The 13,906-nt window shown below is 47.6% G+C and overlaps 2 protein-coding genes across 4 annotated transcripts; one reads left to right on the top strand and one right to left on the bottom strand.

Annotated features, from left to right (window-relative positions):
* Window positions 1-822: 822 nt before the first annotated feature.
* LOC122377747 (cell migration-inducing and hyaluronan-binding protein-like) lies at window positions 823-12,388 on the bottom strand. Its single transcript, XM_043358127.1, has 4 exons — window positions 12,144-12,388; window positions 7,787-7,960; window positions 1,499-4,368; window positions 823-1,339 (listed from the first exon to the last, which is right to left on the bottom strand). Exons 2-4 carry the CDS (start codon window positions 7,904-7,906, stop codon window positions 1,129-1,131), a joined length of 3,201 nt encoding a protein of 1,066 aa, XP_043214062.1. The 5' UTR covers window positions 7,907-7,960; window positions 12,144-12,388; the 3' UTR covers window positions 823-1,128.
* Window positions 8,118-10,510, top strand: LOC122377748. Of its 3 annotated transcripts, none has more exons than XM_043358128.1 (2): window positions 8,118-8,232; window positions 9,033-10,510. In XM_043358128.1, exon 2 carries the CDS (start codon window positions 9,230-9,232, stop codon window positions 10,256-10,258), a length of 1,029 nt encoding a protein of 342 aa, XP_043214063.1. In that variant the 5' UTR covers window positions 8,118-8,232; window positions 9,033-9,229; the 3' UTR covers window positions 10,259-10,510. The 3 variants fall into 3 exon arrangements, with proteins under 3 accessions (XP_043214063.1, XP_043214065.1, XP_043214064.1); XM_043358130.1 differs by having other exon boundaries at window positions 8,118-8,172; XM_043358129.1 differs by having other exon boundaries at window positions 8,166-8,190.
* Window positions 12,389-13,906: the final 1,518 nt, after the last annotated feature.

Below are 13,906 nucleotides of genomic sequence, written 5' to 3' on the forward strand. Positions count from 1 at the left end.
CTCTTACGATGATTACGGCGAACCGTACTATGATGACTATGGCGATGAAAGCTTTGACTACGCCGGGGATGAGAAGGTTCTGGATGCGACACACTCCGGGATCATGTTTCATCGCGACTCCCTGATGGCAAGTCGGGAATTCCAAACGAAATCATCACTCTTGGCGCCCTGACTGCAGGAAAGGTATCGGGAAAGGTGCGTGAATGTCTTATTAATGTATGGCAGCAATAAAACTGCAGAGTGCAGTGTAACTTTAGTTATATTTGTGCCGTACTCTACAAGCTGCACAACTGGAGGAAGCAGAGTTCAAGTAGAAAAGTGGCTTTAGCAGTGTACATATGTCAATGTCTAGTATAGGTATACACAGCTTTTACGCTGTACGTAGTTGTACTTACTCGTGTCAGTGCTTGTGTTCCTGCTTTCTGTCTTTGATAAATGCCGCTGAGTGTGTCGTGGATCTATACTTACCAGATATTTTTACATCTTTCACCTCGAACAGCGAGAGGTGTTTGAACTTTGAAGAGTAATTTTCCCAAAGTCGCTGAGTCATCAGAGATGATTGGCCTCTCGATCTGCAGGTCATCAAGCTGACGTGATATAACATTCTCTTCTACAGGTGCGGTGACGTGATGTAACGTCGCCCCAAGGAAATGTAGAATTCTTGCCGTAGCCAAAACGATTAAACAATTAGTAGCTTTTCCGCGACTGATGAAAATGAAAGTGTGTAGTAAGCCCTTATATCATCTGTTTAGGCATATGGCGATCTAATTTCGCGTAAACTTTGCGGCTTCACCTAGATGCAACCTCAACTCCTCCACGAAACATGATTGCTCGTATATGCAGCACACATAGAAACACACAAACACGCATGACAAATGCACATAACAAGATACACTGAGGGGAGAGTTGTCTAAAAGATTTGACTGGCTGCTAAAACCCTGTAAACATTTGCACCACATTGGTCAACACGCCAGAGCCTGACACAGACTAGTTCAGCATCGAAATTGCGTAGGAGAAATGACAGTTGAGGCGGCACAGGGCAGTTGGCCTCAGGGTTCGGCAGAACTTTTCTGGAATACCGACAGAGTGATGGCCTCGTAAACTAACACGGGTAGCTTCTGGTAGACTCTACTGGAACACGGGCACGGTGAGGGCTCCGTCGGCCGTCACCGGAGGCGTCTGGTAAGCCGGGTAGGCTCTCTGGCGACAGTCGCCGTCATCGCTGAACGTCCTCATGATGATGGTGATGTCCAGATCGCAGACACCATTCAGGTCTTCGTCCAGCACTCCAGGACAATGAGAGAGTGTACTTGCTCCACGAGGGTAAGGGTGCGTCAACCTGATGATCAAGAACAAAGGTGAAGATTTCATGTGGACGATATCGGATCATGTTAGCTCACGCAAAATAGCATGTTAAATAGCATTGAAGGTATTTGAACATACTACAGAACTGCTATAATTTACAATCTTGAAATAGGACAAAGGCCGGCTGACTCACCTGAATGTGATAACTCCAACCGCAGAGTCGTAGAAGTACTTTGTGTTGTTGTCGTCGGCCAGTACCTCCTCCCTGCTCCGAGCCGCTTTGTACGTGTCCGGTATCACCTTAAACCTCTTCTTCACGCCGACGCAGACCCCAAGCACTTGTTGCAGACCCAGTTCAAGTCCATATGGTGTCAGTTTGAAGCGGTGTGGCACGGTGGTGTTGAAGTGCAAGATGTACGACTCACGTGTGTTGAGCGAGTAGCTTATCTGCTTCTTCGCTAGTGGCGTCTCAGTCGCTGAAGACATCAGGTCGTCGCGAGTCATGAAAGTTGGCACACGCCAGGTGCGGTCGAAATTCAGACGGATAAATCGATCAGGACACAGTGCCGTACCCGGACCCCAGGTGGGCATCAGCACGCAGCGGGCGTTCAGGAGCAGAGGAAGCGGTCTCACGACGCTTGTACCGGCCACGGTCGTCAGCGACCCGTCAACGTCGAGCACGATGTTGTGGCGGTTGCCGTCTCGCTCTTTGAAGCCTCGAACAGTTCCGTCGCCGTCAAAGAAGCGAGAGCCTTCATCAGGGTCAGCGAAGTCGAACGTTACATTGCGGACGCTAGAGATCGGCGACGTGAAGTACTCGTTGAAGAGCTTCTTACCGATGGCACCGGCACCACGCAGCGCATTGCCCTTGAACCCAGCAAAAGACGTGTTTACGACATGCGTCGTGCCACGATAAAATGCTACACCCAGCTGGGCATGGTGAACGCTTCGCATCGCTCTCGAGCGACCAAATACCACCACTTCACCGGAACTCAGAGTAACGAGCCCCTCGGGTTCACCTTTATTGTCTGTGTCACCGACGATACGCGAGTTTGCAAGCATCTCGTAATGAGGACCAGGGTCCATCGGCAGAGCGGATGCAAAGATAATTCCGATGGTGTTCTCTGCCAGGCGGAAATTAGTGCAAAGCGTCCAATAGGACCTGATCCACACAGCCTCGAAGTTCTTATAGGCGACCAAGTCATCTAGGTGAAGGAAAGCTGGGTCACTATCCTCGTTCTTGGCATCCTCAAGTGGCGTATACCTAGCTGATTTGACAGTGCCGTTATCGTACAAAATGTCGGCAAGACGTAGCCCAAATCTTCGATTCGAATGCATCCGGTTGCCGTGGAAGGCCGGAATCAGAGTGTGAAACGGTTCACCGTATTCCAGACCCATGTCAACCTTGGCCGAGTGTCCTGTGGGAAAGTAGGCCAGAAGAAACCAGACACCAATCCCCTCCGATCCGGCGGCGCGATTGTTGATCAGAATGTTGTTGGGGCTTGCGATCCAAAACGTACTCACTTGGTCTACGCCATCGGTGGGCAGCAAAGTTCCCGGCTTAGTACTCAGGCCCAGATTCCCAATGAACTGATTGTGCTGCTCGCCACCGTCTTCCACGAAGTAGCAGTGGCCCAAATGGTGATACGCAATGTTCCCCTCCACGGTGAGATTGTGTGTCCCATGGACCGTCACACACCTGGAGAAGGTGTGGTGGATCGAGTTGTTCCGAACGTATGCGTCTTTCTCAGAAGTATCCAGGCACATGTGGAAGTGGATGGGATAAGAACTCATAACAGACTGCTGCCCCATGTGATAGAACTCGGCGTTCTCAATACGTGCAGAGGTAAAATTTTGGTGAATTTTAATCTGTCCACCAAACGTGTCGTAGTCAAATATGTCGCACAGATTGTTTCCGTAACAAGACTCCTCCATCCGGCCGTGGAAGCGGACATTTCGTGTGAGTACGCCCACTTCTGCTCGCATGTCGACGCCATCAGTAACCTCACCCCAATGCGTGTACAGCACGGGACCCATGATCTTCACCTCGTTCGCAGTGCAACTGTCGCACTCCAGTATCTCAAACTCTTCGGCCTGATTGTAGTCGAAATCGGTAGAGGCTAGCACAATCCGGTCTCCAGCTTTCCAACTATCGACAGGATTTACTGTTTTTAGAACCCGTTCCAGTGAAGCTGAGCCCCCTGCAGGGTAAGACACCACCTCGATACGATTGGCGTGCGCTTCTCTAAGCGGGGAGACGACGGACATGGCGGCGAACTCGACGTCGCCGATCCGCTGTACCAGCAGTCCCGTCTGGGAGCGGTCGTTGCTGACGGTGCCCACCGCTTCCACACTGTTCTCCGGGAACCCGATGTGGCAGATGGCCGCGAACGCCGTCAGCTCTTTGTTCTCCATGCTTCTCAAGGCGCTGGTTCGCTGTCTGTCATAGCAGAGGTCTTCGAATGCTGCCGCTATTTCCTCCGGAGAAAATCTCCTTCCGAAGAATGCCTTGGATCTCACAACAACGACAACAATGTTTCCGATGTGTTGTTTGCGACGAAAGAATTTCGAAGGTTTCACAACATGTTTCCAGTTTCGGACAAGGTGTCCAGTGCCATTAAACTCAACCATGAACAGTCCTCTCCCTCTCAAACCATTGTGGTTTTCAACAGCACTATAAATGGCTTTGTGTCCTACTTCACGCCGGGACGTTTTGCGAACAGTGGCATCAATGTTAGTCCAAGACAGCTTGGGCTGTCCGTGAACCTCAAAGACGCCTTGGTGAACGACGACGGCCTTCTGCACGCCGGGGGCGCCCTCGCTCTCGTCGCGTGTGCCGGTGAGAAGAACCTCGGCGTCTCCGGTGTACGGACAGTCCTCCGAGCCGATCCAGAACTCCCCGCCGCTGAGCTCCACCATGTTGGCGCTCAGCGTCAGCGTCGTGGGGGAGGTGGCGTCAAAGACGAGGCGTCCGCCGGCGGTGATGGTGATCGTCCCCATCGCAGCAGGGCTGACGTCCAACAAAATAGGTCTGTCGATCGTGATGTCACCGCCGGAAGGCACCTGAAAAGGAAAAATCAATAATAATTTGCAAAGTATTTGTTTATATTTTTTCCTAACTTTGGAAGTAAATACAATGAATGCCTTGCGGGATTAAACTGATAAAATGCAATAGTATGTCATTAGTCACAACTCGCTAATCGGCATTCGACCATATTTAGATGTATCAAATAGTGATAAAGACTAAGAAAAGGATTTCTTGCATGTTGAACGCAGCGTAATTTCACTTAAGCAATGTGTTCTTTACCCGGTGGCCGCTGGGCCTACGCGCCACCCGCCAGCCGCTGGGGTGGGGGTGGGCATATACGGGGTGAAAAAAGGTCATCACCAAAATTCAACTAACTTCTGAAGTTTTATTCAGCTCATTACCAAACATCGGCCACTTTAGGTCACACCTATGTAACAGACATCCACCAAGTTTCAAGTCTTCACTACGAATACTTTTAGTACAGTGTGTGTTTTACTGACGCACGCTCCACAACGTGCTCCAGTTGAGCGCCCCGGCACTGCAGGCACACCTGGGTCCGATGGGCGAAGTTGCGATAACCTGTCCGTATTCCACCGTCGGCATGGCTGATGGCTGTTGCCATGGCTGTTTTCAGGTCTGGGAAGGTCTGGGGGTTGTCGCCTTAACCCTCGCCGGCACAGGGGGGGGGGGGGGTTGATGCAACCCCCCCCTAAGGTTTTTCGCGAATAACTCGCGTAAAAAGCGGCCGATCGCGACGAAACTTTCAGTACCCTCGCATTGATCAATTTTACACCTTCCCTGAAAATGTCATGACCCTGACCACCCCTGACCCAAATGACCTTTGACCTGTGACCTCTTTTCTGAGACCATGTTTGGCCGGAATCGCGATTCGGCGTATGTCGGCTCGCATTAGCCGCGCGTTTGCAAGCTTTTCGTGGTTTCAAACGTTCAAACATGTGATTTGATGTTTCTCCCATGCATTAGGGTGGGTGTCGAGGTCACCTGAAGGTCAGGTCAGGTCATTGACCTTTGGTGACCTCGGGTGACCTCGGTTCACTTTTTCGAGCTTTACATGTTTCTAGGCTAGTTTTTGGAGCTGAATTCGAATTTAGCAACCATTTGAACATTTAAGAAGTAGTTTTGGTGCCTTCATAACATGTTACGAAGCTGTCCGAGGCGGTTGACATGTATTACGAATACCCGTCACAACCCCTACCGGTTGACCTGACCTGACCTGACCTGACCTGGTCTAAATGCTTTAACCCTCGCCCTGGCAGGGCATTTTTCATAACACGGCCTGGCAGGGGGGGTCGATGCGACCCCCCCCCCTCGCGATTGGCTCCTATGGCACCTAGAAACACCAAATTTGGTAGGTAGGTGGGCCCCCTGGGGTTCTCGCCCCTGTGCAAATTTGGTTGCTCTAGGTCAATATTTAGGGGGGTTTTGGGGGGTATAAATGTAAAAATTTCGCTAAAAACAGGTCGAAAGTTTTTCGCTTATAACTTTTGATCTAATTAAGATAGAGAAAAAAGAAAAGCACCAATGAACTCAGCACGTCAAGGCGCGTCGAATGATATACTTTTTAGCTTGCTTAAGTGTACTTAAAGTTTTTCTTAAATTTTAAGTAAACTTAAATTAATAAATTAAGTTCAAGTTTACCAAATTGCATCATATCGCATATCATTCGATTCGGCTGATCACCAGGAACACAATGGTACCATTTTTTAAGCTCTAGCGTCATTATGTGCCAAGTTATTGGCAAAAACGTCATTTGACCTCAGTTGACCTCATTTGACCTGACCCATGGATAAGCACACCAAACAAAGAAGCACCAAGTGACCTGCTGTTAAGTACCGTGGTTTCAAAGCACAAAAGTGATAGAACGAAGCGGATATCTCCAGTATTTTCCGAATTTAGTATTTTCCCATAGGCTTAACATTACGACGTAATGACCTCTAACTGACCTCAGGTCAGTGACCTGAAAAAAGCCGGACTATATGTTATACAACTCGGTGAACTTAGCACATCCTGAAAGTTTGAAGGAAATCAGTCGAAAACTGTGAGTTGGAGAGGTGCAAAAAGAAAATTGAAATTTGACCATGACCTTGTACCGGTTTTTCTGACCTGGTGACCTGACCCAAGGTCACCCGGACCTGAAATTTTCAGTTCATATGTAAAAAGGTTGCCCCATAAGCTGTGCCAAATTTGGCGGCGCTGCGCGCCGCCGTTTTTACGCTATCTTCGAAAAACCTTAGGGGGGGTCGCATCGACCCCCCCCCCCCTGCCAGGGCGAGGGTTAAGACATCATCTCTGATCAAAACTAACACGATATTCGTGATCAGCACCGCGGAAAACCACATGGCAGCCACACTTAACGACTTTCTAACAGGTCCCGATTTTCCCGGTTTTCGGGTCATTGACCTGACCTGGAAGGTCACCCGATGACCTAGGACCTTAAAATTGGGTATCATCGGCTTCCTCTCGTGACGGGCAACACGCTCATTTTTTCCGCGAAGCTCTAGCTCGATCAGGGGCCAAACGCGAGGGGGGGTCGTACCAACCCCCCCCCCCCTTTGTGCCGTCGAAGGACTCAAAATGGCCTGTGCCGGCGAGGGTTAAGGCCTGGCTACACTATGCGTTTTCTTCGTGCGTTTTTTGCGTGTTTGCGTGTTTTGCGTGATATCGTTCTAGAAAAAGGAACGATATTACGTTTTTGTGATGTTTTTCACCTTAACTTTTAGCTACATAAGAGTTATACTAGCTTTTGTATATAACCAAAGTAAAAATTATATTGTTTATAACTTTTTTCCTAGAACGATATTACGCAAAACACGCAAACCTGCAAAAACGCACGCAGAAAACGCATAGTGTAGCCAGGCCTTTACACCCTGTCCTTGAGGTACCCCCGTAGATAAAAGTCTGGAAGGTTCAGGTCCGGTGAATGCGGTGACCACTCCGGATCACACCTGCGGCTGATCAGCCGGTCAGAGAAGTGCTGCGGCAGCCACTCCAGTGATTCGTTTGAGGTGTGAGGGGTGGCGCCATCCTGCTGGAACCACTGAAGGGCCCTGACCACCCCTCTCCGTCGACCGAGTGTTGTCCAGAACTTCAGAAGCACCTGCATATACCGATCGATGTTGATCGTGAGATTTTTCGTCGTCGTCCTCGAACCAGAATGGTCCAATAATGGGGCAACTTTATGCCCCCCCCCCCGCCAGCGGCTCGTGGGAGCGATGAATCAGTGTATTTTATGAACATGCACATATTAGCGTTTGATTTATCGTTCTGACAAAACTCACCATAAAAGAGAACACATTTGAGATTATTCGTGTTCTTTTTTGTATTTATGTCAATATTTGAATGGGCAGCAAAAATTGTGTCGTATTTAAGGAGAAGTCAATGAATGAAATAATTCAAATCGACCAACAAAATCACAATAATGCAGTCACTCACCGTTTGTTTGTTCCAAGAGGCGGCCGCACTCCATGGCAGGAGGTCGGTAGCCTCGTGGGGGCACAGAGCCTGCGTGGTGGCCGCTGCCACCGAAACCAGCAGGAGAGCTACCAGAGCCATGGTGTATCCTGGTGGGTCTGGCCTTCTACCTGATGCTTGACAGCCGCGGTGTGCCTGAAATAAAGTTTGTATCACACAGTCAAATGAAGGAATACAGGTTCACCTTTGCATCAATTCACTGTCTTTTGAAAGAACAGAGGATTTCGAGGAAAAGAGCACGTGACTCTAACTCAGTGTTTTCTGAACGCAGCGCAAAACTAAGCCATTGACCAGGGCCATTGACCTAATTTAATATACCCATTGATGCCCCAATTTACCCGCAAACCGTGCCAGTCTATATGCTTGTCCATATCAGCCTTTTCCCATAGTCCCATAACAGCTAATAGGTTTGTAAATATAGACCTTTCGCATTGTTCTAGTCTTGAGCTTACTGATGCCTAAGCTTATTCATATTGCAAAACTATCATTAGCTGATTGAGTAGACCTTCATAATCATGTGAATGGCCAAGAAGGGATAGCTTCTGAAGACCACTTTGAAAAAGAGCGTGTAAGGGAATAAGAAAACAAGCAGCATTTTACCAAAATCCAAATTGGGTTCGACGTTGAGCCTAGAGCAAAAAATCTGAGCCAAGCATCTTTTCAACAATGTCCGGTGGTAAAGTCCAGAATGCGTTCGTTTCTGCTCGACTGCTCGTGCTTACCGTAGCCATGATATCATTGTGTTTGATTGGCTACTACCGATTTGAGCTGTACATAAAAAACATAATCATTCATGAAAGCACAATGCAAGATATAGAAGAAGCGTGGTTCGATATGTCAGTTTGTTTCGGACCCAAGTACAGCCTCGATACAATAACGTTATACCTGATAACAAACGAGCTGCGTCAGGAATATCCCGATGATTGGAAACAGATGTTGGCAGAAGCACATCCCGAAGACATTCACATGCACGAAGCATCGGCAATCAACAGCATTGAACAATACCGAGATTTTTTCCTCTATCAATTTAACTGGTCCGTCGATAGTATGTATGACGTCGGAAAGGCCGTCAACATAGACAGCCTGGGTGTCGGATGGTATAGGCATCTGTTCCGCAGCAACGCAACGAAATTTAATGTAGATTTCAACTTCCTCAGCTTTCGATACAGCTGGTGTTTTAACTACACATACACTCATATGTTTGCAGGACACGAGGCTGTTGACGGTGAAAAGAAAAGCCTGAATACCGAAGACCCTTTTCACCAAGTAGGCCTGTACGATCATCAATACGATTGGTATTTTGACGGAAACAAAATTTCGGAATATGTTGACATCTATGTTTATCCGAAAGGACATGAATTTGAGTATCCGCTGATTGAAGACCATGTTCCATTTCGAATTGACATGTCAACATGGCAAAGATTGAGAGCAAGTGCCAGAAAAGTGGTACGGCAAAACCGACAAAATTTCAATTGTATCGCTCAGGAAGAGTTGCCTGAAAATACGACATATGTGTACAACCTGTGCCTAACATGGTGTCTGAGGCGCACGCTGCTCAACCATGCAAGGTGCACCATCCCAGAACTGGATCACTTCATATACAACTTCACACACGTACTGGAAATCTACCTGGCCTCGCCGCCCGCGAAGCGTGGCCCTCTGCGTAGCAGCCTCTACTTCAACAGTGACACCGCGTGGCCGTGGATGCAGGACTACCTGTACCTGAAGCCGTGCGACTCGGCGCAGTCCTTCCGCGAGACGTTCGAAGTGTTCGAGATGACGTTCTTCCCGCGCGGTGACAAGTTCGCCATGAACGCCTCGTGTGGAACCGAGTGTCCGCCCGACTGCGTCGAGTACCACGGCCTGCTGGCCACAGAGGGAACTGAGCTCCATCCGGCCACCGAGCGGATTCACGGTGTCACAGTCTACTTCAACGCGCGCGTGGAGGAGATTCACGAAAAGTGGAAGTACACCATCTCGCAGCTACTGATCGACATCTCTGGTGTGATGAGTTTCCTGCTGGGCCTGTCGCTGGTTGCCATCCACGAGTGGTGCTTCATCCTGATCAAGTGGCTGGTGGAGCGCAGCACGTTCCGCCAGGGGCCGCTCGACCTCGAGCCGGCCTACCTGCGCGACGAGCTGCGCTACGACGACTACCACGAGTATGACGATGACTATTACCGGGACGGACAGCAGTCGCCGCGTTCGCACCATTCCAGAGACTACGACTACTACTATGATGACTACGGAGGAGAGTATGACTCCTACGATGACTACGGCGAACCGTACTATGATGACTACGGTGACGAGAGTTTTGACTACGCCGGAGATGAGAAGGTTCTGGACGCGGCACACTCTGGAATTATGTTTGATCAGGCCTCGCTAATGGCGAGCAGGGAACTCCATACCAAATCATCACACTTGGCGCCCTGAGTACGGGAAAAGCATCAGAAAAGTGTGTGAAATGTGTTACTGGTGCATGACAACAAGAAAACAGCAGTGTCACTTATATTTGTGCCGTGCTCTACAATGTAAGTAATTGGAGAGAGCAGCGTAACTTCCTACATGTGTCCATGTCCGGTGTCAACCAGTACACTGCTGTTATGCTGTCTGTGATTGTATTTGTGTCTGTCTGACTTTGCGCTATTTCCCACGGTTGGTAAATAAAGTTGAATGCGTTGTGGACTTTCTGGCTAATCTTGCTACGTTTCAGCTCGTACAGCGGCAAATGTTTAGAAAATAGAAATCAAAATATCTTTTCCCAGCCCTGCTGACGTCCGAGGCAATGCACTTCTCCATCTTCAGGTCACCAGGTCACGTCGACTAATAGCCTGACCTCAAGAAGACGTTGAATGCCCGCCGTAGCTTTATCGATACCACATGCCCGTCAGGTCATCGTAGCACGTAGGTCATGAAAGGTCGCCAACAGTCATAGAAAAAAACATTAACAACTTTTTTCTCACAAAACAAAGAAGTTCACTTTTAACCCGCGCGGAGCTGGGGGGTCAATTTTACCCCCCTCGCGAATTTTTGCAATATCTCAAAAACGGCGGCGCGCAGCGCCGCCAAACTTTCAGTACCTTTTTTTACATCAATTTGACACGTTCCCTGAAAATTTGAGCGAAATCCGTCGGAAAATTTTTGAGAAATTGACGTTTTAGTGACGTCATGTTCGCCATTTTCGCCTCAAAAACGGCAAAAGTTCAAACGCCGCTAACATCTTCATTTTTAAAGGAATCAAGACGTAACAAAAAAGGATATACGTAATTTGTCTTTGTCTATCAAATGGCTATCTCGGTTTTTTGAAAATTTTGGATTTTGGCCCATTTTTTTCAAAAAACTGACTTTTTTGGGAAAATAGCTATAAAATCCAAAATTTTGAGTGTATCGAAAAAAACAGAATATATGTCAGAGAAGTGGTCTATGTGCACCTACATACCAAGTTTTAGAAGAATCGGTTGAAAAATGTGGGAGTTATTCAAAATTGTATGACGTCACGACACACAAAATTTTTGAAAAATGACTTTTTTGGAAGTTCTAGACCTCGTACGGAAACAAAAATAGCACCATTCGATTCGCCGTGAACAACTGCATCAGATAGACACCTTTTTAGGCCTTAACAACCAACTTCAAAATTTGACCTCACTTGACCTGACCTTGACCTGACCTCGACCTGAAATTCATCCAGAGGTGGTCCATATCACTTATTGAGTGTGCCTATTGAATTCTATGAGTAAAATGACCCATAAAACATGTGTCGCACATGCCCTTTTCTATATTTTGCTTTTGGTGACCTGACCTGACCTGACCTTGACCTTGACCTTTGAATGGTATTGTATGCAACGAATATTGTCTTGGTAGCCTAAGAACACGTTTTGGGCGATCAGTCTCAGTCCATGACTCCATTCTTCGGCAACTACGGTGCAAGGCCGATACTGTATAAACTTGCAATTTGTACCCTTGACCTGACCTTGACCTTGACCTCAAACTTAAAATTAAGTACATGTTTTTAGTTGTTCGTGATGAGATCTTTCGATTGGCGTTTGAATTTTACAAATCGGACCATTAGTTCGGGAGATAACAGGGGGGGGGTAAAATTTACCCCCCCCCCAGCCCCGCGCGTTCGGCTGGAGACCCCAGCCCCGCGCGGGTTAATGAAAAAGCATTTTAAGAGCACAAAACATAACTGTTTTTTAAGTTATCATTAAATTAATAAACATATATGTACTCTTATTTACCTACGAATTATGTGGTAAGCCAAAGCCGCACTCAAGGATAAGATCTTAGTTTTTACGCAGATATTTGTATCATGTCTTACCGTTTGCTGATGTTTTGAGATCTCAAAAGAACATTCCTTTTGGGGGTTATTTCCAGTTGACTTTTCATTCGATTTGAGTTTTCTGTCCCGTGACTGAGTCGCACTGTCCTCTGTTTTGTTGGTCAGAGCTCGGGCGGTACGCCATTCACCAGATCAGAGCTCAAACTGAATGTCAAGTGCGCAGCGAGGTGCATCTGTGAACAGTCCGCTGCCAGCCTCTGTCCGATGATGTTTTGTCAGTAACCGAGCTCACTAAACCAGTTGGCTCCAGAGCCCCTGTGACGTCAGCAGCAGAGAGCCTCTATCAACGTAAACGGAGCTGCGGTACATACCCGGCCGACGGCGTGGAAGCTGGCTCAGTGTTTACCCAATGAGTACCTAACACAGATCAGACAGCCTGATACAATGCTTCTGCGTGGCCTCCCCGCTCCATCGTTCTGGTAAATTTGATATCAATCCACAAAATGGTAGTTGTCATTTCTAAGAAAGCTGAAACGTGCAGGCCGCACGGGTTGATAGGAAGGAAGGTGGCATCGTTCCAGAAATTGCACCTAACTCGTCACTTGTTCTTGGGTTCCTTCAAAATACCACTTTCTCCGTTCCTCTGAAATAAATATAACTGAATTTACTTTTATTTTCGTTCTTTTTTATCATTCCGGTAAAAAATCGCCTAATGTTATTATGTATCTCACACTTAACCCGCGCCCCCCTGGGCTATTCAGCCATACGTACCCTGCTGGGGGGGGGGTAGATTCTGCCCTCCCCCCCTGTCTAACTTCCGAACCGATGGTCGTAGAAAGACGGGGAAAACGGCAATCGAAAGCTCTCAACAAGGAGGATCTTAAGATCCCAAATTTTTTTGCTTAAGTAGGTCAGAGGTCAGGTCAAGGTCAGGTCAAGGGTACAAAATGCAAGTTTCTACAGTATCGGCCTTGCACCGTAGTTGCCGAAGAAGGGACGGAGACTGATTGCCCAACACGTGTTCTTAGGCTACCAAGACAATATTCGTTGCATACAATATCATTCAAAGGTCAAGGTCAAGGTCAGGTCAGGTCAGGTCAGGTCAGGTCACCAAAAACAAACTAGAAAAGAGCATGTGCGACACATGTTTTATGGGTCATTTTATTCATATAATTCAAAAGGCACACTCAATAAGTGATATGGACCACATCTGGATGAGTTTCAGGTCGAGTTCAGGTCAAGGTCAGGTCAAGTGGGGTCAAATTTTGAAGTTGGTTGTTAAGGCCTAAAAGGTGTCTATCTGATGCAGTTTTTCACGGCGAATCGAATGGTGCTAATTTTGTTTCCGTATGAGGTCTAGAACTTCCAAAAAAATCTTTTTTTCAAAAATTTTGTGTGTCGTGACGTCATAAATTTTGTATAACTCTCACATTTTTTTAACCGATTTTTCTGAAACTGGTATGTAGGTGCACATAGACCACTTCTCTGACAATATTCCGGTTTACGTCATTTTCTAAAAAAGAACAATTCCGCGGATTTCGCTCAAATTTTCAGGGAACGTGTCGAATTAATGTATGATAAGGTAGGTACTGAAAGTTTGACGTCGCTGGCGTAACGCGTTTAGAACTTATTGGCGAAAAACGGGAGGAGGCAGATTCTGCCCCCCCCCCCCCAGCGGGGCGCGGGTTAATGAGGCATACATCCATTTTTTCGGACATCGAGACAGCGAGACAGTAAGCCGCCACTTTAAATGAACAAATCCACCAGCTCAGCAGCCTAACGAAGTTATTCACCGATCGAGT

The sequence above is a fragment of the Amphibalanus amphitrite genome, unplaced genomic scaffold (assembly GCF_019059575.1).
Source record: "Amphibalanus amphitrite isolate SeventyFive unplaced genomic scaffold, NRLGWU_Aamphi_draft 000049F_arrow, whole genome shotgun sequence".
Classification (NCBI taxonomy): Eukaryota; Metazoa; Arthropoda; class Thecostraca; order Balanomorpha; family Balanidae; genus Amphibalanus; species Amphibalanus amphitrite.

Bases quoted from the DNA above. Each gene is read 5' to 3' on its own strand.
- LOC122377747 (XM_043358127.1), bottom strand. From the start codon at position 7,906: ATGGCTCTGGTAGCTCTCCTGCTGGTTTCGGTGGCAGCGGCCACCACG. The intron at 4,369-7,786 runs GTGAGTGACTGC...TTTCCTTTTCAG, and splicing joins CCTCTTGGAACAAACAAACG to GTGCCTTCCGGCGGTGACAT. The intron at 1,340-1,498 runs GTGAGTCAGCCG...CTTGATCATCAG, and splicing joins GTTGGAGTTATCACATTCAG to GTTGACGCACCCTTACCCTC.
- LOC122377748 (XM_043358128.1), top strand. From the start codon at position 9,230: ATGTCAACATGGCAAAGATTGAGAGCAAGTGCCAGAAAAGTGGTACGG.